Genomic DNA, 27009 nt, shown 5'->3' with positions numbered 1-27009 from the left:
GAGATAAGAGAGACTTGCACTTAAATTACCCTTTGGTCATTTTTGGCAAAGTAACTGAATCATGTTGGCATTTAAGAAATCTGCTCTTCATCTTTGTTCAGGCAGTTAAAAATTAAATCTTGCATATCATGTAGTCTTCTATTACACCACCAGATGGAGCTGTAGATTTAATTTCAAATTTTGAGCAGCACTTTGAGCTCCATGAGATGAAAGAAACCAGTTTACTCAGGGACATATCCCTTCTACACACTCATCACACAACTTGGCTTGAGGTTTTATTCACATGAAAACAACTTTAACGCAATCTCTATAATTTGAAAAGAATGGAAATGTCTAGCACAAAAGCCCCTGTAAGTCCAGGACAACAGCAGGGTGGAAAGAAGTGGAGATATGCGTTTGGTGCTCACTGATCTCTGCTATAAAGTGTAATTGCTGAAAACAGGAGGAGGCATCAGGGTTTTAACAGACTGCTAATGTCTCCAAAGAAAGAACCTGTCATTATGCTAATGCAATCACAAAGTAAACAAGAAATAAATAAAAATGACCTAAAATATAATTAAAATTAAAGGGTCCCATTATACCTCTGTGTAAGGTGGGAAATTCATATTAAATGGGGTTTGAATGTACAAAAACCCACCTGCACAATTTCTGGCAAACACAGTGCACTATATAGTGCAGGTGTGTTTAGTTTAACTGCAAAACATTATTTTATACACTACAAAATATCAAGTATTTTGCATGTCAGATAACAGAAGAAGAAACAAGGTAAGAAACCATACTTGCTGTATTACATCACAACATTGTTTATTATGTGACTTTGTACAATACAAACAAAAAAAAAAAATACAGAAATGCAGTATATGAATACAACTAAATGCAAAATTGTGATGTTCCTCTTCTTGTGAGGTCATGATTCCCATTTCTAGCAAAACATAAAATAGACTGCACAATAGGGAGGAAACAGAATGTTTGTTAATTTTACCTAGAAATGACCTATAAATGCACCATCCCTGCTGCATTACCACAAAACTTAGGGAAATATGTAAAGATGCAAAAAACAAAAACAAAACCAAAAAAAAGAAGGAAATGTTTTACTTATTGGTTCCTACAGCAAAGAAATAATATGTAGATTAATTCAGTAGGACCAATAGTTGGAAAATATCTAAGGTAAATGTCATTATAAAAGGAAGCAGTAATTAGACACTCCTGGTTAAAGAATGTAATAAATGGAAAAGAGCATATATTTTAGATATTGCCCAAACATAAAAGGTTGGTCATGAAGTAAGGGAGAGGAAAAAAAAAAAAAACCAAAAAAAAAAAAGCCATCTGTGCACTGTAAGCCTATAATTCCCATTTGTACTTTAAACAATGGAAGTGTCAAAATAGGGAAAAAAATGAAAATTACAAGAAACTGTATGCATGGAAGTTTTTGTATTACATGTGCGCAAGTTAGCAGATGCAATAAAAGTATGGCATTTTATCTTCATAGTAAGCCAGAGTCCTTGTATAGTGGAATAACCTGCTACCAGCCCCCAGTTATATAACCGTAAAATGATTTTATTTTCTGAGTTTTAAAATAGAGACATCAGTTAAAAAGAGAAACAGAGAAGGTGGGAGGGAGCATTGCAGCATCTAGTTCTCCAGGTATGCAAAAACCTCAAAACGATTCAAGGCATCTTAATATTCTTAAAGAATAATAAGAAAAAATAAAGGTCATGCCATTAAATCCAACATTAATGGATGCATCTGGTTTCAAAAGTGGCTGAATGGTTCCAACAAACACTGACGTCTGGGCTGGCAAGTTGGCAACTGGTAAAAGGTATGGTGGTAAATGGTTTTAAAAGATCTTCCCTTTCTTCTTGTTTTTCTCCAAGGTCCTAAAAAAAATGGAGGTAAAAATAAGTGTACTGGAACAAAAAAAAGAATAAATTAAAATACCTTAAAAAAGGGATATGTGGGAATCTGTATATTGTGTCATATGATAAAAACACAGAACTTCGAGTAAAACCAAGTAAAAACTTTTGCTAAAGTCAGCCTAAAACCTTTGCTGTAGTGTGGCTGCATTTGAAACTTTAGTCAAAGGTTACAGGAACCCCCACTGACAACAGATGCTTGCACAGTTGATGAAGAGGTAAAGCAGACCCGCAACTCAAGACATACAGTGACCTATGGCTCCCCAATTGCTTTGCAGTTGACCTGCTGGTATGTTTTATGGCATGCTGGAGAAAACTCCCTAGATACAAACCTGGGACCCCAATTGTAACCACTTAGCCTCTGTGTTGTAGATGATGAATAGTTAACTGTCCAATAGGGACCAATTTCAACTTTGTTCTTTTACAGAGCTGTAAGGCAAAGTCATTGACATTTAGAAGCGTTTTAGATGGTGTGGCCTCCTACCATCTTGTAATTTCACCCTTTGGCTGCTCCATTACTTCTAATATGGGCGGTGGCTCAGAGGTAGCACTCTGGCCTTTGCAGCACTAGTTCTGAGATTCGAATCTCGGAGTTTGCAGGTTCTCCCCATGTTTGCTTGGGTTTCCTCCCACATTCCAAAAACATGCAGTTAGGTTAATTGGCTTCCCCTCAAAACTGACCTTAGGATTGTATTAAAGACTTATGACTATGACATTATGACATATCTATGAGATAGATTGTGAGCCCCGTCGAGGGACAGTTAGTGACATGACTATGGACTTTGTAAAGATCTGCGTAATATGTTGGCCGCTATATAAATACTGTGTAAAAATAATATCATCATGTAGAAGCAGGTGGTGTGTGGGACCACTGCACAGCGGGGGACATTATAATGCACACTATTTTTATCCTAGGGACAGGAAACATGGACAAGAAAACAAAAAAACAAAACCTTGTTTAGAAACTTGGAAATAGTTACATTACTCCTCCCATCCACTTCATTCAATACTGGGATAAGGACAAATGCAAATGAATTTTAGTAAATTACAACAAAATTTAAAATGGAACAAGGAAAATACTTATTGCAATCATCAATCAAAAAAATACCTTTGGAACTAAGCAGCACAAATGTAAAAACCCATTGTGTGGCTGGGCACCTATTCACACAGCCCCAACTTCTCATGGTATGCTGAGCGACGGACAGGTCGGGTAATAATGGCATACATTCCACAATAAAAAAAAGTTATACAGTATTTATTAACTTTAAAAAATTTTAAATGAAACTAAAATCATGGATGACCTTGGTATTACTTGGTAAAAGAAGTAAAGAAAATTGATTTTACAAAGTGTCCAGAAGGATGACATCCAAGGTTACTTAGAGAAAAGGGTTGTAAACCTACTTTAAACAGTTATCAGAAAATACCATTTTACATAGAGACTATGTCTGTTTGTGACATTTTATTAGAAAATATAGGCAATGATTGCAACCTTATAACAGTGATTTGTCAAAGGATTTAAGATGCAAAGTAAAAAGGGGTTAAAATTAAAGTTTTGCACAGACAAATTACACTGAAAACTTGTATTTAGGTGGAATTATTTACCTGCTTAAAAACTATCTAGTATGTTGTCATGGAAACAAATTCCCTTTATAGCTACATTGCCATGACAACATTCAACATGTGCTGTCAGATATTACAGCAGAATCTTTTAGAAATAATATAATGGTGTTATTTAATACCTCAGAAAGACTTAACATGAAAATCGATAAGGAAATCCTAATGTCATGTCATGATCAATGATTTATAATAAAATCACATGCATGCAAACACATGTAATCTGCACCAATTCATTTATTTGTACAAGTTTAATAGTAGGGTAGGTACTAAGTATCTCTAACCTTGAAGAATTCTGCTGTTCCAGTATGCGTTGCTGAGTTTCCCAATTGGCTTTCTCGTCCTCAAACTGGCGTCTCTTCTCTTCCAATTCTTTGTGCTGAGCCTCAAGGTTCTTCTTCATTTGCTCATGACGTCGCTGAAGCTGTAAGATTGTGGAAAACATTACATTTCCAAGCAATACCTCCACAAACAACAAAAAGAGAAAACCAGATTCAAAACTAAAGCAAAGGTGGGTTCAGTTTGATAGTAGGGTAGGTAACTGCAGATTGTACAGTTCTAAATTACAGTATATTGGGATCTACTTCAAGTACCATCACTGTTTGTAAAAATCTGCAGTAGAAAATAATGAAATATCTTATAAAAAGTATAGCAATGCTAATAATTGTATGATTTTCTGATGCATTTCACTATAGAATAAAATAGTGTGGATGATCATTAAGCAGACCTTTCCCCTCTGCCTTTTATTATTTGGGCAGCTAACATGCATCAGCAGTTGAAGAACAGCGTTAAAGCCTTTAATCCTCATTTATAAAACTGCAAACTGCAGTCCTCATAGAAACAAACATCTGATTAAATAGGAAAAGTTTTTTTTCTTTTTGCATTGTGTACAAAATGCTAATATTTTTTGTAATATTTTGTGAGAAATGTACTTACTTCTGCTTCAGAGTCCTTGAGCTTCTGAACTTTTTCTTTAACCTTCATTTCAAATACCTGTTCCATTTCCATCTCCATTTTCTTCATCTTGGCAACATGTTCCCTTCTTTCTTCTTCCATCTGAGCCAAGGGGCTCCTATAACACATGACAGCACAGGTGACTGACAAGCAGCATGAAGATACAACTAGTATTTAAATGAAGTGAGTAAAATGAGAACAGATGGGATGGTGGGGTTATTGAGGGAACGTGATGAAGTAATAAGCACCGTGATGCAAATCTAACCTGCGCTTTGATAAGACAACATTCTTCCTCTATAAACCAGAAGTATATCAATACAGACCAACTTGCATAAATGAAACTCTGTATAAACATATATTACTATGTATAATGGAGCCAGGATCTGTGCACACAAGCACTGGTGATCCACCTCTGTATTTCCCAACTAACTGAAGTTAAGGGGCTGGATAGAGATATCATGTCCCATTTAATTTTTGTCTCTGTAAATGTCCAACCATCAACCAGAAGGGCCGGGGGCAACCATTTTAGAAAAACAGATACCACCGACGTACACTATAGGGCTTTTCTTACTTCTGGCTGTATGAAAGCTTTGGCTATGGTCTAAAAATAGCAGCAATATGCAATAGTTTCTAGGAAGTGTCCATAGCTCAGAGAAGTTTAAGTAAAGTTTTTATTTTTGGATGCCCAAATTCTACCTTAACATCCTGGTAAAGAAACTTTCCAATCTGAAGTAAACTTGTCATGGTAGCATACAAAGGCTGCTAGCGTTCAACTTCCAAAAATTCTAGTTGCCTGGCAATTATATTGACCCACTGTCTTTGAAGCAAAATATTTTTTTAGGAAAGGTCAGCATCCTGCTCGTCTAAAAAAAGTTTCTTAAAAAAAAATATAATTATATTTGTTGCTCACAAGGAGCTTTATGTATGCATTCTCAATATTTGTATATACAAAGTATTTATATTTCCCCAGATTTCAAGTTCAAGGGCAGTTCTTAAAACCATGTGGATAGATTTGGTGGTATATATATCTCAGAACTATTTTAATTGAATTTTGACAGTTGTGTGTAAGCAGAAAAAGCCAATGGGAGAAAAGCTGACTTTGAAAAGTCAACGCACATTTATAAAATACATTATTCTGCTTTATAAATGTGCAGAGCTCTTTTTTCCCCAGAAGTGAGGAGAGTCTGCATAACCATTGAAATACAAAACTGGCTAATTGGACAGATACACTACTTCTAAATAAATGTCTTTCTACTAACAGTAACAAGAGTACACCAGCAGAATAAATACATCTCTCATGTATACAACACACCACATATAGTATTGTGCAAAAGTCTTAGGCCTTTTAGATAGTCCACTATAGTCTTTAAACGGACATTTTTTTCTGCTCCCTATATCAGTATGTCATTACAAAAAAAGTTTTTCTTTTGCAAAAATGTAATACATCAAGCCATTTTTCTAAGAATTTTTGTGTTATCCAAGTTCTTCTGCAGAAGGAAACAAATAGGCAAGGCTGATGACTGGCAAAACAGAAGTCATAGAAGCCAAATACACCAAGCTTACACCCCCTTTAAAGTTAGAAGATGACCATCACCACTATCAGCTCAGAATGGCAGAAACCACTGGAACACTGGTACACTCATCTGCAATCCAGAAAAGTCTTACCAGAAGTGGTCTTCATGGAAGAGTTGCAACCAAAAAGCCATTCTTCCAGGGTGAGAAAATAGCCAAATCACTCACCTACGCAGGAAAACACAAGAACTTAAGAGCAGAAAAATAGCAGTAGGTGCTCTTGACTGTTGAGGCAAAGTTTAAAATAAGTCATCTCAGAAGGTGGTTTGTCCACTGAAGAGCTGAGGCCATGGCACTTGGATGAATGTCTGCAAGCAGCAATGAAGAATGGTGGAGGTTCCCTGCAGGTTTGGAACTGTATTTCTGCAAATCTAGCTGGAAATTTGGTCACAACTGATGCAACCCTCACTTGTGAGAAGGAAAGGGCATATTCTTAGTTATCATATAAATACCATTAGATAAGCATACGAGTGATCTCAACTTCATTGTACAGCAGGACGATGATCCCAAACACATAGACTCAAATCATAACGAACAATCTGAAGCAAAATGAAGAACAAGTAAAGGGAAGGTCCCTACAAAGTCCTGATTAACATCATTTAACCAATCGGGGGTTAAATGCAAAGACAGAGGACACAGGCAAGTTCTCTAGAATACTTTAAACAACTTTTAAAAGACCTTTAAAACTGTGTGTAAGGGTACATAAGAAGACTAACTGATCACACATTTAGATTAATTTGTCTTTTCGTTTGTGCTGCGCTAACAATTTTCAAAAAAGAAATATTGGTATTGTTTAAAAATTCTTTAAAGCCTACAACTTTTGCACAGTACTATATAGATACAGAAACAGAGCACACGGAATGAATTTTTCTTATACTTTTCAGTGTATCTTTGGTACGCAGGAAGCACCATAAAATATTGTAGCATTAACAATGTACTTCATAGTATGAACTTCTGCACACAACAAAGATAACTTTATCATAAAATTCACAACTTAAAAAGTGGCAATTACTTTCTATTAAGTAAATGCAAAGTATGCAATTTAAGAGAAACTTAAAAAGAACCACTTACATGCCTTCAACTGTGTCAAGTCTAAAAAACAAAACAAAGAAAAAAAAACAAACAAAAAAAACACAGGACTTAGCATGCGTAATTTAAAGCAAATAATCAAAATTAATTAATTAAAGAAAAGCTTTATTTGTGCAACTAGGAATTTTATGAAGGGTGCAAATAGATTAAAGAATGTCAGTCTTTAAAAGCAGGGAATTTGAGATCTCAAGGTTAGTGGAAACAGACAAGAATTGTCCAGATATTGGTTAATTTTAGAATTTTAAGTGAGACAAGATTACATAATGTGCAATAATTAAAATGTGCAATAGTGCATTGGTGACAGCGCCATCAGTTCACATGCATTTAGATTATTATTCACTTAACATTCACAAGTTAATATGTACATATTAGGGACGGTCATGAGACTTATTCTACACTATGCTATTTGTCATATAGCACCCACCAGATTATCACTCATCTAAGTATGTGGATATTGCCATATACCCTAGCTGCTACCTTTGGCACTGTTGATGACAATAAAACATTTGAGTATTCTGAATGGAGAAGTCTGCATATACGTTACTGCATTCAGTTTTCTCCATTCCAACCTCCAATGTAAAATCGTGTTCTGGTTATCACTATTTCGCATTTCACACAGGACAGAAATAATTAATGACTGGGAAGTTACTAAGAATCTATACACATTTGTTTTAAAACAACTATACAGTTTCATTTTATATAAAAAAGAAACATTAAAAAAATCTATTCCCTATCCTTTCAGTTGCATACTCTGAATACAAAGAGTGAAGTAGTAGCAGCAATGAGAAAGGGGGGATGATAAATGACCTAAAATTAGTAGTTTATATTTGTTCAGGGCAGTTGGGGGAGAAATCTGTTTTTGATAAAAAAAAAAAAAAAAAATATATGCAGTTAACATGTAAATAGGTTTATATACACATATGGAAATTTACTTTCTTCCCCTCTCCTCAGATGGAAATGTGCATAGTCTTGTTTTTAGTTTGGCCAAAAACACAAGTCATCTCTCTATCTAGGATAGTCTTAAGTAGAGCATCTTCAGCCAAGGAAGAAATCTTGAGTGAGATTGTTTCTAATCATCCCTTAGCCAGAAAAAAAAAAAAAGTTTGGTCTTGTGGATCACTAACAGAGAGACCTGCTGAAATGTATACAATGCATTTTTTTATGTTAATCTACAATGTACTAAATTTTATTAAGCCTTCCCAAACATAAAAATAATAGATACAAATTCATCACTACATCACACAGTAGCACAAAAAAAAAAAATTAGCTACAAACTGCGGGTTTATTAAATGTTACTCATCAGTGTTGTAAAGCAAGGCCAAAAAGCTTCATCCTTTCCAATAAAACACAACCAGTTCCCTACCATGAAGTCTCCTTCAGATACCAGAAGGTGTCACTATTTCTACAAACCCATACTTTACAACCACTCCTACTTTTACAACATTCTGAACTCAAACTGGCCTTAAAGAAAATGAAAACCAGACATCTTACTACAGGGAAAGCCAACCATAAAGTTTATCCATCGGCCTATGCAGCACATTCCTAGTCATGCTGTTCACTACAGATCACTCATACTAGTATGCCTTCTTTCTCCATGGTGCACCTAAAGCTCTAATTGTTCACAAATTGCTATACAATATATTTAAACTGGAACACCACTATCCTGTACTTGAAAACATTCATTTCTCGTCACTAATTTGCCTTAAGCAAATAACCAGAATGCAGGATAACAGGATAATGTAAAATGCCAGAAAATGACATCACAAAGTGGAAAAGGAAATGGAATGAAAGGATGGTATATGAAACAGGAAAAGGTAATGGTGTGACTGTGTAGTGTGGATGGTACGTACTTTGTAAGCTGTCCTTTGTTTTTGTTGTTATCCACACCATTGTAAGTCACAGCTGCCAATTTTCTGCTCCTGTAGTTCTCATAATGTACATTATTGGTGACATCCTTGAGATCCTGCATATGGGTCCTGCATGAAGATACAGGAAAACAATTGTTACAGACCAAAGTACAACAAATATTTGTATTATTAGAATTGTTGGCTTGGCATTTTTATGATTTTTATTACCCCAAACTACAAAATCAATGGTGAAAGTTACAAATGATCAGGCAATTAAACTAAATTGGTTGAGAAATGTAATGAAAAGCATAACCTGCTGCCAAAAAATGTTTTCTTTATTGGTTCACAACATAATAAACTCTAATAAGGTAGTGCAACCCAGTACACCTGGGGATATACTGCAAATGCTATTCAACTTGTCAATATACACAATGTTACTCTTAAAAAGGCAACATGGTACAAAAATTAATTAAACAAAAAATAATATAGTAACATCAGCATTAATAATCCTATTGGGTTTAAACACAGAACACATTGCATTGTGAAGCGGAAGACCACCTTGAAAAGTCAAGTGATAATAGCTGTAACAGGAGACTGTTCATACAAAAGTATACATTTTGACAATGAGGAATGTCAGACAGCAGCAGAAGTTCCACATTTTTTATTTAGTAGTAAAGAAATGGAAAATACTATTTAAAAACCTATGGCTAAATGCCAGTGCTTTAATAACATTTCATAATAACATGAATGAAATAGGAATATAACTATGCCAAATTTACCACACAAAAAAGAGTATGTGTGCCAGTGACATGTCCAGCTGGCAGAGACCACACTTTTACAATTCATAAAAATACTGCAATTAATTTTGTTAAGTCTTTGGCAACAGTTTGAAATAATGTTGGCAGGCTTCAGTGAAGGAGGGAAACCAGAATGCAACAGGTGAACTTGGTGGTTCAACACATTGTGCATACACACAAAAGACAACTGTATGCTTTATTTGCAACAGAGTTTTACCGTTTTAATATAAGAAAATGAATCTCATTAGCGAGCACAAAAAAAAAAAAAAAAAAAAATCTCTTCTTTGAGAACCTGCAATGGGTGATTTTTGTTTTAAAGTATAACTAAAGCTTAAATGTTTTTCATTTTGTTCAGTGTGATAAGTAGTTACAATCTGTCATGTTTATATTGCTGTCAGTTTCTTTGTTTTGGAGAGTTACATTCCCCAATCATCCTGATGACCAGTGTCACAGAGTAAAAGTGAGGGTTGAAAAAAAATAGACACTGGAGCTGTCACCAGAGCATGAATAGTGTGGAAATTTGCTGAAAGGGTAGGAGGGTTTGGCCCAAGCCATATCACATCAAATCCATGGATGCCACTGAACAAAGCATGGTCAAAAAAGAAGAACCAGCAGTACACAGCTGGATTAAGTGTTCCTATAATAAGTTCTTCTTCCACTATGTTCATTGTCCTGACATGAGAAATTATCTTTTTCTTGATGGAGTGACATATGTTAATGTCTTTATTCAGTATGAGGGTGCAGATTTCCTTGAGTGCCTTATCACCATAATCTTTATGAGTATAAACGGTACTCAACCCATTAATTTTGGCTGGGTGGGAAGGAATTCTAGGTGGGTGGCAGCCCCTGTATTGTGACCCAACTCATCAGTAACCACCCAAAAACATCCTGGTGGTTGCTGAAAAGTACCGGGTGGTGCACCCAGCTAAAAGGGGCTAGGGAGAAAACTGGGTATAAACCTCTAATGGATGGACTTGTTTCAATAACAAGGAATTTCTCTCACATTAAAAAAAAAAGATTTCTGCTCAAATGCTGTTGAGTCTTTAGGATAGAAAATAAAGGGAAACCTTTCATATGAGACAAAGATGGCAAAAAGGTAAGAAAAATCCTCCCCTACACCACTCAATCACTGCTCTTGTGTCTGTATACTCCTTTTGGACTTTTATCCTACTATTTGTTGTTTTACCTACCATGATGGAACTTCGTTAATTTGCACATCAAAGGGATGTTCAGATAAATAAATCCAGGTAGATACAAAAGTTACAATGTTACCTTGCATTTCTCTATTTGGCAAGTGTGCAGTGTTTATAAACATTCTGCCATACCTTATTTTGAGAGAAGCAACTCCTACAGCTGTTGTATTTTTATTCATTTTCGATAGGTAAGTATTACCATTGAGTGATGTAGTTTGTTTAAATCAAGACTACAGTCATTACAGGGACAGGCGTTACAGTTTTGTATCAAACAATATAACTATGACACAAATAATACATTGCTCTATATATACAGGACTGATTGCATTTACCTTATCAACATGTTCCGAAGAATAGTGAAATCACAGTGTTCACTGTTTTCAACTGTTAAGGAAGCAAAATCAGAATTGTAAGAAGTGTGATAACTGAAAGAAATAGTTAGTCTTTAACAAAAAATCACAAGTAAACACAATGACAAGAACAACATTTTACACACAGAACCCTCCTCCCACAGAATACAGTAAAAAGAAAAAAAACATTATGTCTCCATGTTGTTTGGATATTGACAAGTTACATACACAATGCTCTCTTTAAATAAGAAAAGCATTATGTGGATCCACAATCAGCCTTGTACCATCAGAGATAGAGGAATACTAATGCGTACTTTGTGCTCTTGCAGACAATTAGGACTTGTCCACAACCACATCAGGGGTTACTAGACTTGCTAATCACTGTTCATAAATACAAAATGGTAACTTTAACTGCAAGTACACACGCAGCACAGACCATTTTAGATTTTCGCACCAGACTGGAGTCCAGGATTTTACCACCCATATTGTATAGAGAAATTTAATAGAGAGACCAACACATGTTCAGGAGCATCAGTGGACAGAAAAAGTCTTTAGGTGAACCTGTTTAATGTAAAGGTTCATTCTAATTTAGTTTAGTTATGTTGCAGGAGGCTGTCATTCGTTCTTCAATTTTCCATAAGGACATCTTTCTGTGAAGTGCCCGTACTGAAAACACAAAAAGCTCTGGGGATTGCAGGCCGCTACATAAGTGCAGCTTTCTTGTTTTTCGACCTGCCTAGACCTCATTCTCTATAGAGATTGTTACATAGTTAGGACATGAGAGACAAAGACATCAAGAACCATGGCATGATTTACTTTACAGGTAAACTTTGGAAGGGATGACATCATCATCCTACCCCAGGTCTTGGGTATATATACAGTTTAAGCTACCATAGATCAGCTATAACAGATAACTGCATTCTAAGGAAAAATATTGAACAGTACAATTGATTATATGCATGTCATTATACACACAAATGGGGGGTTTACGTCAACAGCAGAAACAATGGGGGAGAACATAAGATGTTAAACTGTCCCAGTAGAAATTCCACAAGTAGGGTAGCAGGTTACAATCAGGGCGTCTATAGATGTCTTTTCTGTGTTTCTACAGCACTAGAATATTAGAACAGATCAGCTTCTGCCCTTCAGGAGTTATTAACTGTGCTTACATGATTCATACACACATATATAAATACATAAAAAATCTGGTAAACATTAATCAAAACAAACATTTTAACATATTTTTTATTAATATTTGGGAATATTGTTGAGTATCGCATTATATTTGATAGCAAGGATTGATTTAAGTAAAATTTGGAGAAAAAAAAAAAATTGTAAAACATACACCGTCTCCAAATTATTGAAAAGTAATCATGCGTAGTGGTGAATTTTTACCAACCACTTTTTCTGTATAGAAAAAACAAATGGAGGCAAAATTAGAATTGCAATGCCTAAACAGAGCAGTATCTATTTCCTTCCCACTAAAATATTACGGAGTCAAAGAAAAAAAAAAAGATGGAAAAAAAGGAAACAAAAGATATTGTGTTGCCAAAACTTGAAAGTTGAAGTAGATCTTTTGGTGCAACTGTTTGATTTTTGATGCCAGAGCTCTTTTTCCTGCCAGCCTAGTACATCAAAGGGCCAAAGTACTTCCTCTGTGTAAGCAGTTGAACCCTTGAAATGACTTTTCCACACTGAATATTTTGTAGACAAAATAGAGATGTTTCAAGCAGAGATCACAAAACACGGTTAAGTGAACCCCTATGCACCCCTGATGGGATACTTTTAGAAAGAATACTTGCTCTGTATGGCATAGCAAACCTTTTTAATGTTTTGCCATTATTTTCTGAATTTTAAAAACAGTACAATAAAAAGAGACTCTTTTTGGCCAAAAGAGTAACTCTTAGCATAATAAAATATAGCAATGTCCAAATGATAAAACATTTAAAAGGAAATACTGTTGCTACCTTACTTACACGTGATATGTAAGATAGATGTAAAATTGTATCAAGGTTATTTTCCAAAGACAAAGGGACTATATTTTGGGCATAGTCTGCTTTAATTGAAAACTAAGTATTAACCCCCTAAGCAGTAATCTGTAAGCCCCAAGAGTGGCTCAGGGTTAAAAAAAAAACAAAACAAAAAAAAAAGCTGAAAGCAGTAACCGGGGTAGCTAAAAACACTTACCTGGTGCCCTCGGCATCTTGCCCATCCTCATCTTCTGATCCTCCCCCGGGGAATGCACTGACGTTCCCCGGGAGTTCCCAGTGACGGTGTGTGCGAGGGAGTGCAGCGGTAAATTCTAATTATTTTGTATTCAATACAAAATAACTGTATTGAATCCAATACAAAGTAATCTATTATACATGCTACTGTACAGATTTGTTTTAACAGATTGTTTTTTTTTATTTAAAGTTTAAAAAGTTAATTAAATAAATATTGGACATATTTCGGTGATTTATGCCTAAGAATTATAGGCCTACAATGTAAAATAAATTTCCATGCAAAACAATGTACCGATTTTGGCATAAAAATACTGACATAAATTAGACCACCAGGGAGGTTAAGGCAACAGGCATGGATGTGGATGGAAGATTTTCTTAAAAAAAGCTTTTACTGCACTCACTGCCTATTTAGTGAAATCTGCCTGAATTGTAATTTGCCCTTCAACACTAGTTAAGAAACCCACATTTTGGGTAAGATATTACAGTCCTTCTTTCAGACTTAGATTATGGGTAACCCAAGATAACATTCTTATTAAAATGCAGAAATTGGTAATGTGAGATTTAAAATAAAATACATCTGATTTTGCACAGATTTATAGGAAGCAACTGTTGGGAGAGATAAAAGAATCTATGTGCAATGATTTGGCAAAATTGAGTCACATAGGGCTTCCAGTGATTAGGTGCACATTCAGACATTGGTAGTCATCTTTAATTCATAAAGGATTTACCAACATGCTCTTCAATCTTTGTTGAAGTGAGCGACAATATTCTGTTTTCTAAAATAAAAGGGTAAATAAATTGCAATACATGCTATTTCATTGCCATCTGGAACACTGAAAATCTTAATGCAAATTTCTTTTTTGTCCCAAATAACATGAGGCAGATATCTCACATGCCCATGTCTTTTGTGTTGAGACACATGAGCAATCTAACATAAGAATGTTGTAGGAAAAAAAAAACCCCAACAAATTTTTAAGACAAGACTCACAAGGTGGGCTTCTGCCTGCATGGCACCACCAACTGCTATTAATTAATCCAATGAGCACCTTTCCTGGCCACCAAAGCTGCTTTTGTGGACAATAGTATGGCAGTTGTCAAGACCATTTTAATAAGCACTCCAAATCCAAAGTAAAAAGTAAGACACATTAAAGTGTCTTTTCAGTAGTCTACATCTGGTTTCTGTTCCAGATGTAGCCTATTTCTACTTAACATTTTGTAAAATTTTCTAAACTGTGTATAAACATCCCAGAAAAACTGGAAGAAGCATGTAACATATAAGCAGTTAAATAAAGTGTGAGAAAAACAAGAACCTTCACAGGAATTTCAACTTTACTCTGCTCTGTTGAAAGTTACAATAAATATTTTGGATTTGAATATCCTTGGAAACAAGGACATAAAATCTCTCATTCAGCAACTCAAGAGGAATGTAGAATGTAAATACAGCAACTACACCAGGGACAAGGGAGAAAAATAAAAACCCGAATTATAGTGGCCTTTGGAATGTATTCTCACCTTCCGCCACTCCCCATGGATATTGTCTTCCTCTTACTCTTTTGCCATTCACTTCTATGATAGTATTACTACCCACAACAGCAAGAGGTAAACGGTCCTAAAAGAAAGAAAATTAGGGGATAAATTGTTGTAGAGATATCAGTACACTGGAATTAATTTGCTACAAATAAGTAAAAAAATATACAGGTCAAATACCCCACCCCCACCCATAAGGGAAGCATTACTGCAACCATAAACGATTTGGAAACATATGTGCTGCTGACCCGTGTATGATTAAGAAAATGGTCTATCACCTTCATGAATAGAGAAGCACACAATCGTTAAATTGTTCTAATTGTTCCAAACAGTGCTCTAAACACTATTATGGAGAATGTTTTGCACTGGATGAACTGGTCCTGGGAATGCTTTACTCTCACTGCTGTTTGCGTGGCAGGTCAGCCATGTTCAACGGTCTGTTTCATTACAACCCTGCAAGTCTGCAGACTGGACAAAGAAGACCACATCTGCTAGGTGCAATCAGATAGCAGAATGTATACTGTGTGATCTGCACCCTATTTCTAGGTAAAGCCAGACACAATAATATTATCAGGTAGTCTCCAGATGCTTTTAACACACAGTTCCCATCAAACTCCTCTTTTACATACTACACTTCATTGGAGATATTAATTTCTATCTTCTCTATAAGCAGGCCACACCAATAAGCTGCTTGTGGTAAGCAAAAAACCTCTAAAAACAACACTTTAGAGGGAAGGGGGGTGCTTGCAGGAACTATTTCCTTCAGAAAACACCTTTTTACAGCAAAACATTTACCAAAATATTTAATGTTTCACCTACCTTTATTTTTTTCACCAGCTTATTTTCTTCTTCATCATCTGTTTCTGGAAATTCATAAATCTTGATTTTGTGTTCCTGGATTTCTTTCATTATCTGAAATGTAAATAAACACATTAGTAATTCGAACTCTTTTGATCTATACAGCGATTATTCTTGAGGCAACCTAAACTCCAAAAATATGTGGCTCATGACGAAGCCAATAAAACATCACATTCATTAATTTTTGGAACCGATTTGACAGTGTAAACCCAACCAACACATAACCAAAGTTTCATATATTGGTGGTTTTCAAGAAAGCCATATTTTAGCTTCTACAAAGTGTATGTTCACTTAGCATGTATAGTAAAATAGTTCACTTAGGCTTAGCATGTATAGTAAAATAGTGTTACTTCACAGACCCAATCAAAGGTAATAAATTTAGTTCCGCTTGAACACAACTGAGTATACAATGTAAACACCTTTGGTATACCTAGTGAACTACTACAGTGTGGAAGGTAATAAACAGCAAAAGATAAAAGAACCCAGGGATCAACTTGCATGAAGCTAACAGATGATCATAAATCTAAAATAAACCATAATCCATAGGTTCCATATACTGTTATAAATGATAAGAATATGCAAACATGGTACATCCTATCCTAATCAAACAAAACACATTCATGGGACACCATTGTGATGTAGCTCCTGTTATGGAGGACCACAGTGAAAATTTCCCCTGATGTGAGCCTTTGGCTGATGGACAACCCCTGGTAACTTTTATCTATTTGGGTGTATGAATAATTGCCCTCTCCAATAAGCTCCTCACATGCAGATTAGTTTAAGTGATCCACTTTTTTTCTACTTGACAAGTCATGCATTTATCATAAAGCCAAAAAAAAAATATTTCTATGTTGATTGCTTTGCTGCTACTTTTGGTCCTTACATTAAAAAAGGTCAGCAGCAACATCAGCCTTCTTTATCTGAAAAGAGATAACAGCTCTACAATGCTCTCCTGTGAAGAGGCAACCAACATAGGCACTGACACTGTCTGACATCCAAAGTTCAAAAGATACCCATAAAACTGGGTTTTAATGGGCAAGAAAAGAATTTGCATTTGTGTAAAAGGAATGTTATCTACTGTCGTCATCTCACTAAACCACTTCCACATATGGGAGTTATAATTCTTTGTAAGCATAGGTTGTGCTGTTTAGAAAAAGATGTGTAAATTTAAAACTAAACAGATGACCATTACAATGCTAATTCATGAAGTTTCATGTAACTTTTGTATAGGGTAGACAAATATATACGCAATACACATTTGCAGTTTTTATTAAAAAGTCCTCTGTAGACCAGGTTTGGTTCAGGAATGTAATAATCTAAATAATTATACTAAGAATGTCAAATCTTTCATGCTTGCTTATTGCTGTTTAAACAAAAGAAATGGCTTGCAGAACTACACAAAACCAAACCATTTCCTGCAAGCAAATAGATAAAGAAAATGTGTACAATACCAATATACATTTTAGTTGTATTATGAGCAGGGGGGAAAAAAAAAAGAAAGAAAACTTTCATTTTTAAGGTCAACAAATATAAAATATTGCATTTTGTTAGTCTGTACTTTGGCGCTCTAGAGATAATGCTCTAATATATCCTTACACATATTGCAGCGTTCCGCTGGGCTGAAGTCAGTAACTCAAATTTGCAATAACAGCCAATCATCCCTTATCACAAAGCTCAATTTAAAACCAACTAAGCTACAAAGGGATCCATTTATAAAACAGGGAATTAGACAATAACTCAAATTTTCCCTGATGGGAATCTCCTAGCTCCATTTGTCTCAACTGAAGTAACCGATTCCCACCAGGGAACGTTGGAGGGAATGTTAGTTTCCCGGTTTTATAAATAGAGCCCAAATGTTGGCTGTACCATTTCCCAACTAAACCCATAGTGCACTAAGGATTCACTTATATAAAAAAAAATTGAAAGTTTTATTTGCAACACAAGCATATATATTTTTAGCAGATACAGTATAAAATCAGTATTACATTAAAAAAATAAAACCAAAGAAATGTATGGTAAAGGCTAAAAGAACATGTGTGGACAAAATTCTGATATTTACTCCACCAGCCAATATGAATTATTTATGCTTTTTAACCTATCAGCATTTTGTCAAGGCCTGGTGCAACAGTGACATCACTAAGTACCTGAAGCCTAGAGGGCTTACAGGGAATCAGATTTTCCAAGCAGGAAAGAAAAAAAAAAGCCATAATGTGTTTTAACAAAGTACATGTGCATCACATGTCAATGAATTGCTGCTGAATGATCTATATAGGCAATGCTCCTGGTGTAAATTAACAGTCTCACGTGAGACTTGAGAAAAAAAAAAAAATACACACACATACCTGTTTTTTAAACTGCTGGCATTCTTCTGGTGTGAGGGTGTCAGCTTTTGCAATAAGTGGAATGATATTGACCTTTTCATGCAAACGTTTCATGAACTCTATGTCCAATGGTTTCAGTCTAAAAGGAATATAAAAAAAAAAAAAAAAAAAAAAAAAGAGAGAAGTTTAAATGATTATTTGCAGAATGTAAACATCCAGGGTCCACCCTTATTGATTAAAGGGGTATGAATTCCTTTGATTAATTGATGAAAAAAAATTAAAGTTACAGATTTGTTTGAAAGCCAAGACCTGAATTTGCGTCACAAAGTAATATTTCTGTATTACTAATCACTGTTGAATGTTTGGATTGAAGAGATATGACTGCTAACAGAAATGACTCTCATATTAAAATTAGCTACATCCAGCTTAAATAAGTCACTCAACATTAATCTAGGGAGTTTTAGCCTCAAACATTAATATTAAAGTCTTTTGCTATCTAAAAAGGTCTGTGTAAAAATTATTGGAAGTACAATATCTGCCCTTTGTACCAAACCTAATAGTTAAAGTTTCTATTTAAAGATGGGCTAACTCAAATAAACTTTCTTATTTACAAAAAAATGATTTGTGTTTCACAGAAGTTTCTTCCATTTTGATGGACAAAAAAAGTGTTATCCCAAAAGTTCTTCCAGAACAGAAGGATTCTTATGATACAAAAGAGAACTACTTAAAGTCATGAAAACAAAATTCTGCTTTTTTGCCAGAATCTTCTGGTTGCTGTCTCCTGTGGTTAAGCGTAAATGATACATTTGTAAGTGCTGACATTCCTAGGCTGTGCAGTAATACAGATCCTTAAAGAAGAATTCTGGTCTAAACAAATATTGATGTTTCTAATGACAAAGCAGTTTTGAAGGTGGTAAGAGCCTTACATAAAAATAGCCATTGAGATTGATACCCACAATAACTTACTGCCTATACCCAGCTTGGTTAGATTTGGTTACAATGCTTAAATAATAGATATAATATGCAGTAGCTCATAATTGTTTTTAGTACTTCAATAATGGAAACAATCTTGCTTATCCTTTGTAGCAAAAGTTTTTAATCTTGGATAAGATCCATTCTGGGTTTTTTGGATGACACAGGTTCACTGATGAAAGTGTATCCTCTCCAGCCTTGGAGAGCATTAAAAAAAATCAGGCCCATTGTGTACAGGAGAACCCATCTCCAGCATTCCTATACATAGACATGTTTTTTCGGTGTAATCAATAACCTGCAGTTTGCTCGGCACAAATCTGCACCACCCAATGGCCAACAGCAAGGAGCAATTTTCAATTTACAATCTGCGGATTGCTTTAATTATACAGGGGGGAAAAAAGCATGCATGTCTAAAGGGATGCTGGGGACATGCTCTTTCATACTGCACTTTGCTGTAATGAAGAGGTAGTGTGTGTCTGGTAATGATACCACATGACTGCTTTACATCGTCAAATCATTGGAGATTCAGCAGACGTAAACAGGAGATTCAGGATAGGGATAGGGATAAGGATAAGGAGGATGCGTTGTCACTCAAGAACAGGACGTGAGGAAAACACGTTTTGCAAGAAATTTTAAAATATGTTTTTGCTACGTTATTATTAATAAAAAAAAAAATACAGTTTCACTGCTCCTTTCACCAGGCCTGCCAAAACCCTTTCCAGCTATGGCATGCTAAAGAGAGAAGGGATTCCTAACAGCTTTGAACTGCACATTTGTCTGACTTTCAGAGGCTTGGGAACACTACAGGCAGGGTGCTTATTTATAAATGGCGTGCCAACGATAACATGTCTTCTTGGCTATAGGAACCAAACCTAATCCTTATTTCATATTAATTTGTTTCAGCCCTGCAACGAAGAATTAAAAGACGAAAGCCGATTGTTAGTGTCTTGAGAACAGAAGCTTCTAAACGCTGCCCTTAAACTTTCATGGCGGGTTTCTGTGAAAATATCTAGGAAATAATGTATTAAAATTTCTCTCATGACAAAATGCTTTTAATTGTAGTAATGCACATTTACGAGTGAGTTACGGTAATATGAGTTTCACCATGTGTTGAGGCAACACGCTACACAGTATTGTATGTTGCCATTCATTAACAGTGCCATGCAATACATCTGGGTATCACAATGAACAAATGTCAACCACTGGTTGGCTGTACAGAGCTGTAGTAAAAATAGTTCATTGGTCTTTTTGTGTATTAAGAGCTATTAAGAGCTTGTGTATTAAGAGTCTGACTATTCAAAATGAATGAGCAGTTTTACCGTTTGTTGTTTTTATTTCAAATTTGATGTTCACTGAGAGTTTCTCAAGGTATTATAGCTTTATACATATGCACTTTTGTGCACCATTATATTTATGTTGTGTTTTTCCTTTTAACAAAAAAACAAAATAAAACTAAATTAAATAAATGAATGGGATGCTTTATTGCAGTGTAACCCACTGAATTTATAGAAAGCATAGGATGAATAGGTCTTTCATTCTGAAAGGGATACAGGCATGATACCAGCACCAGTTCATAGGCTACGCTCACACGTCAGATGCTTCTTGTCCAATGCTCACCTCAGAGCTAGTATTGGACAGGAATCTGACATTTTTACAGTGGCCGCCGGACCTCGTTCATGGATCCATTCAGGGGGATCCACGAACAACCACAATGCAAGTGAAAGGGAGATGGCTTGTCCCCCATATCCTTCAGTGTTTTGTCGTTGGAAAAGATTGCTTTGCTGTAAAAGATCCTTTTCAATGCTATGATTATATTTAATAATTTCTTTAAAAATGATAGTATACCATTCTCCAAGCTTTTCAATTATAGGTGTCAGAACATCTGACTTGTACATCAGATATAGGAGCTTGCAGTTACAGAAAAAGAGGTCAACAATTTTAAATTCATCCTTTTCTTCCTTCAGGCTGGCTTAAACTGTAACATGACATTCATTCTAATCTAATAAACAATGCACAATGTCTGCGATCTGGGTCTATAAATACTACAAAATTATATCAATTATGAAATTATAGTAATTTAGAAAACAAATCACAAAACCATATTAGAAGGAAGAAAAGTGATTACATAGGACTACACAAAATAATCTGCAGGAAACATAAACCAGAAACCCCATCATAACACAACCCTGACAAAATCATATTTAGATCTGCAGTTTAATAACCCTCTACTAATCGGCACCTGTCTGACTACATGAGATAATGTTTATTGCCACAAATGAACGTTAGACATTCTAGTATAATAAAGCCTGTTCTTTTGGAATGCAGCACTAGTAAAACACGTGTCACTTGTTTGCCTGAGATTCAAGCACACCTTAACAGCACATGCGGGGTCTTAAACTCAAAACAGAGTAATCTCAAAACCATTATCTACATCATTCAATTAAAATCTACATTAATTTCAATTTTTTTTTCTGGTAGCAGCAAAAAAGCACAAGTGAATTAGTTTTTCTTTAACCTGTGAAAGGATTTAAATTGCACTCCAGTCTTGTGATTTACATAGGGCTATCACACAGTACAGCCAAAGAAATGAGCCCACTTACAGTAAAGTAATTGAGTGGTGTTCTTTATGACTTCAAACCTGCTGCCTGAACAATGAAAAAACAGCAGCAATAACACACAGATAAAGTTACCTCACTAGGCACGGCTTTCTCCTCCTACTTGCCATGTGAACAAATTGTCTGCAGCAATCCTAAATGGTAATTTGCAAGCAACATCACATGCTATAAAACCCCAATTCTACCCTTTTTGGCCCATAAATTAATGTAGGATTGCTACACTCCATATTATTCCTATTTACATCTATTACAAGGTGTTAAGTTCAGATTATTCTATTGGTTCCATGAGCCCACTATTCAGGCAGAAAGTCTTCACCTGCCAATGCTGCAAGTTGGGAGGGGTGCTAAAACTCCCATGTAAGAATGTTGATGATGACCCTTGGAATGGAAGATGTCTAGGCAGGTTTTACACACTCTGCTTGCATACTGATCACACACACATCAGCTCTGGATTTTATTTTTATATGATGTATAATATTAAAACAAACTCTTCCTGTCTGCAGTTCCTTGTCAGCGTGAGATGTTATTACGCATGCCAGAAAAGCTAGTTGTATGCAGATATTTGCATGAATTACAATATGAAGTGAAATGACCATGGATTTAAAAAAGCTTCAAGGAGACAAGTTACAAATGTAAATTTTAAACAAAATAGGACAGGAGACTTTTTGAGTACTCCAAAAAGCACAAAATTATCATACAGTCTATAATATATATTTTATTATAAAGTTAAATAATTTCAAAGCTTTGCTATTCCCATATTAAAGCTTCCATGTAAAACTAGAAAGGTTAAAATTTGTGCAGCCTGCCCAACACCTAAATATGTACATCTGTCCCTCCAAGTTTTTGGGGGAACAATGTTAAATGAAAATAAAAATACATGAACTGCTGAATTACAATACAAATTATGTCTCATGAGAAAAAGAAGCTGCCATAGTCAGAATTTAGGTCTCCTTGTCAAATAAAATCACAGGGACATATGGATCAATGGTGCATCAAGCTACCCAACCACATGCAGTATAATTGACTATACTGCCATACTCTGTAAAATGACAGCTTGAAAAAACTTGGAATGAGTGTGCCACTAAAAATATTAATAATGAAAAAGAATAAACAAAAATTCCAATTGCTACAAAAACAAAATATAGTGTGTACAAAGGTCAATTCATGAAACAAGATTATATAAGTTTTTATAATGAATATATATATATATATATATATATATATATATATGCATTCTTTAATAAGAATGTTGATGCATTCTTTATTAATATGCTTATTAGGAATTGCCAAGGTTTGTAGTTGGCCATTTTAGTCTTCTAAGCTAAAGATTTCTAAAAAATCAATGTTCTCAGATGATAAAGTACATGGTGTGCCAACTTTAAATTTAAATGTTTTTTTGTTTTTTCTTATTCTCAAAAGAAATAGGAAATATTGCAGTTGAATAAGAAAAACTAGCATCCTTTGGTGTGGATTTCCCACAAAACTAGAAAAGTACCTTGTATCTGTATTTGACTTAATGCCTAGCCCTTGCACTTCCTGTAATAACCCCTATTTATTGTACAGTGCTGCGTAACACTGCAAAACTCCAAGTCAATCAAAATTATAATTTTTGGTTTAGCGCAGGCGGTAAACATACGTATGGTAACAAGCAAGCTGATCAACCTAACTAGGTGCTTCTGCTTCAACATCTACTAACAGTTAGGTAACAATCCTGGATCAGTCTGTTGAATTCCAGTGTAGTAAGCAGTGAGGTATCTAAACAATGGGGACCTTAACAATCTACATATGATAAGTCTATTTTAACTGTGTAGTTCGCTAAGCTTAACGCTGCTTTTAATGACTTTAATCAAATAAATCCATGTATGTTTCCCAACCAACCAGATTCTAATTAGGTTTGTAAACCCGGCTGATTTTTTTGGGCAAAAAAACTTAAACAAGTTATACATTGACATAATTACTGTATAGGTATAAATTAAAATTTTTGTTAACACTCACCCATGGCCTGAAGGTGCGATAAAGTACAAGCAACAGTGCACACGGTTGTCTGGCATCTGACGTCTGTTCACACGTGATTCTGCATTAAGGTAGTCTTCAAATTTACTGTCAATATAGTCAATAACCGGTTGCCAACTAAAACAGAAAAATTTATAATAAGTACAATATTACCTTCAGTGCACAATGTAATAAACAGGCTTGCTTGCAACCCAAATATATTTAAAGCCTAACTCTAGAAGGGAAAGAAAAGGCTAAAGGATTAGCCCAATGTAGAGAGAGAGAACAAGAAAGGGACACAACAATCCAAATTAGCTGCATATATGACTCATTAGGATATAATTGTAATAGCTTTCATAAATACAAAACAGAAAATGTTTTTTCCATACATATTAATTGTACCCAAATCTTATACTTTACAAACCATATATTTACTGCAACCAACAAGTTCAACAGCACCCAATAGATTTACAGGTATGCTGTAATATAGCCCAGAGGAACTGAGATAATTGAAAAGTTTAACACCCTCACCTCCTAGCAAATCAGACGGTTTGGTTCTGGTATACACAGGCTGCTAAAAATCATACAGACAATGCTCAGCTTTTATATTGAAAAGCCCAGCACTGAGTATCACAGATGCACCCCTGTATAAAAATTGTTTAAAACATGACAATTTATTATACCAAGCTCCCTAAAAATGAGAACATTGCCAAGAAGACTTAAATTCTGCAAGTACTGCTCAACCAGCAACTAAAACAATTCTTGAAATAAAAAAAAAAAAAAAAAAAAAAAAAAAAAAAGACCCTTACCAGTTGCTATTATCAACTGCATCGCCAAACCCAGGTGTGTCTACTATTGTAAGAAGAAGCTGAACTCCACCTTCTTTAATTAGAACTTTTGACTGCTCGACCTGAAAAAAAAAAAATTTAAAAATCTGTTAAGATTGTATATTAAAATATTTTACATACATGTATAATAAAACAATACAAAACTAAAGATTTAAGCAGAGAGGAGTGCAAAGCATGTGATCCTAAAGAAATTATGGAGTAGGGGATTTGAGCCAAATAAGGTTATTTATTATGTAAACTAAAACTACGAGTTCCTTTTTACTGGCTTTAAAGCTGTTAAACGTAATATAAAAGTATTTTGATAAAGCAGTTTTCAAAAATACTTGATTTCTCCAGAAAGGTAGAGTTGTCCTGTGTGATCAGCAGAAAGGTAGAGTTGTGATCAGCAGACTAAAGTAGAGCTAAAAAGCTCAAGAGGAGGGCATAGTCTTATCTGTAGATGGTCTGTAGTTATGTCCTAGTGTGACAATACTGCTCCTCCATAAATACAGTACAGTGCATGAGCAATAATAACTCAAGACAGGAAATAGGTTACTGGTGTGATCAAAAGGTGAACATGTGGTACACAATACACATGTAGGGCTGAAGCAAACCAATAAATGCACACAATGGGCATACATTAACCCCAGCCAACAGTCCCTGCAAGTGCTACCCCAACCCCAGAGATCTTAATCCTTTCCTAAGCTATGCAAAACAGTTTAAAACTGTTTTAAAGTCTAGAATTACCAAATGACTAATTTGTTGACACTCTTATGTTGCATATAAATTACTTAAAATATATTATTTAGTTTTAATTTTTTTTAAAAGAAAACCTTACAAGAAAATGTCCAGCTAATTTACAGAATGCCGATGAGAGGAAGAAGCTGCAGGATATGCTTTCCCAAGCTCTCTGGGTTTGAATGCTGTGCAGCCTATAGCATTCTGTTTCCATACATGGTCAAACACATGCAGTAAAACATCTGGAAACGATCCAAGAAAACATAACTGTAAAGCAGTGTCCTTCACATTTAGACTTCAAACTGTATCCCATCATCTGCTTCAGCCAGAATTCCCCAGAGGCTCATGGAAAACAAATTAGTTTGAGCCCTGGAATTTCAAACTTTTCTCAGCAAACCCACTCCAAATGGCTGCTTTCCCATGCACTCCCCAAGGCAGGTCACTTCCATCCATTTTAAATGTCTATTTGCAGCCCCAAACATACACAGCACTTAGTGAGGGAAGCAATGACCTGACAGGAAAGAAGTATCAGTAAAACAAATTTATGCAATGTGAGGAGATACATGCTTAACTAAGGGTGGTGCCAGAGCATCTGAACTTAAAATACTTCATGGTATGCCTGGGAAGTATGCACAAGCCTAACAGCAAAAGATGCAGGAAAAGTATTGCTTCGAACAAACACACTTTAGTTTTGTAATTGTGATGCAGCAATAGTAAACACTCCCTTCTTATTATTAGGTTCTTAGTGCTGGAGTAACTGCATTATGCAAAGCAATGAAACCCAATGGTGCTGCTGTCACACCAAGACACCAAGAAGTTATTACAAGACACCAATTTGAGAATCGGTCTAACATTGAACCAAAAAATGTAATATATGGCAGCTTACTGGCCCTTAGATGTGGTGGCTGCATTTGTTTTCTATCGGTAAAATACGATAAACAAATACCCCTTATTCTTTACAGAAATGCAAATACATGTCATATTATCCTTTTGCTATATTTTAAATTAATCCATTTTCTGTTTCTTTTCATAGATCAAACACAACATAAGATTGTCTAAATTGAACATCAGTGGGAATATAGTTCATCCTGTAATAGAGATAGTGGAAGTTGGTAACAGATCTGCTTCCTACTAATGTAGGTCAAGGACAAAGTTTCCCTAAAGAGAACACATGCAACAGAAAATTTTACTTATGTAATTGAAGCTAATTTCGTTTCTTAGTTTTAAAAAAGCCCTAAAAAATACAGTAAAGCAGAACCAAGTTAGGACCCAGCTTAAAGGTTTGAAACAAATATGAGCAGAAATGGTACTTTTAGCTTCACAGGTAAAATTATTTCATCTGACCCTTACTACCTACTTCTGTAGTGCCAATGACACAAGTTAGGAGGTTCCAAAGCACAGGATGCTGGCACAGTTAATGTACGAGCACCCCACTCTCTGCCCTAATCGTCACCACTCACTGGAGTTCAACCATCAGTCAATGGGAATGCTACCTGCTGTGTAATCCATCCATGATCAAGGTTTTCACTGGGTTAGGTAAACAGCAAGCAGCAGTGCAATTGGCTGATGCTTGTCAGGTGCAGAAATACTAGTAATAAAAAGGCC

The 27009-nt window shown here is 35.3% G+C and overlaps 1 protein-coding gene across 2 annotated transcripts in view; it reads right to left on the bottom strand.

Annotated features, from left to right (window-relative positions):
• Positions 1-787: 787 nt before the first annotated feature.
• SEPTIN7 (septin 7) overlaps positions 788-27009 on the bottom strand; it is a 42451-nt gene continuing 16229 nt past the window's right edge. The window contains exons 3-13 of one of the 2 annotated variants that reach the window (XM_072412182.1): positions 24649-24749; positions 23843-23977; positions 18282-18399; positions 15901-15993; positions 15067-15163; positions 11312-11363; positions 8993-9118; positions 7125-7145; positions 4464-4599; positions 3812-3951; positions 788-1877 (exon numbers count right to left, since the gene is read on the bottom strand). In XM_072412182.1, the coding sequence (XP_072268283.1) occupies positions 1838-1877; positions 3812-3951; positions 4464-4599; positions 7125-7145; positions 8993-9118; positions 11312-11363; positions 15067-15163; positions 15901-15993; positions 18282-18399; positions 23843-23977; positions 24649-24749 (1059 nt within the window). In that variant the 3' untranslated portion in view covers positions 788-1837. The remainder of the gene's footprint in view (positions 1878-3811; positions 3952-4463; positions 4600-7124; positions 7146-8992; positions 9119-11311; positions 11364-15066; positions 15164-15900; positions 15994-18281; positions 18400-23842; positions 23978-24648; positions 24750-27009) is intronic. The other variant, XM_072412183.1, reaches the window with a different exon arrangement.

This window comes from Pyxicephalus adspersus, chromosome 5, assembly GCF_032062135.1.
Source record: "Pyxicephalus adspersus chromosome 5, UCB_Pads_2.0, whole genome shotgun sequence".
NCBI lineage: Eukaryota > Metazoa > Chordata > Amphibia > Anura > Pyxicephalidae > Pyxicephalus > Pyxicephalus adspersus.
The sequence above is the reverse complement of the archived record's forward strand: the minus strand, read 5'-3'. Positions and strand labels throughout refer to the sequence as shown.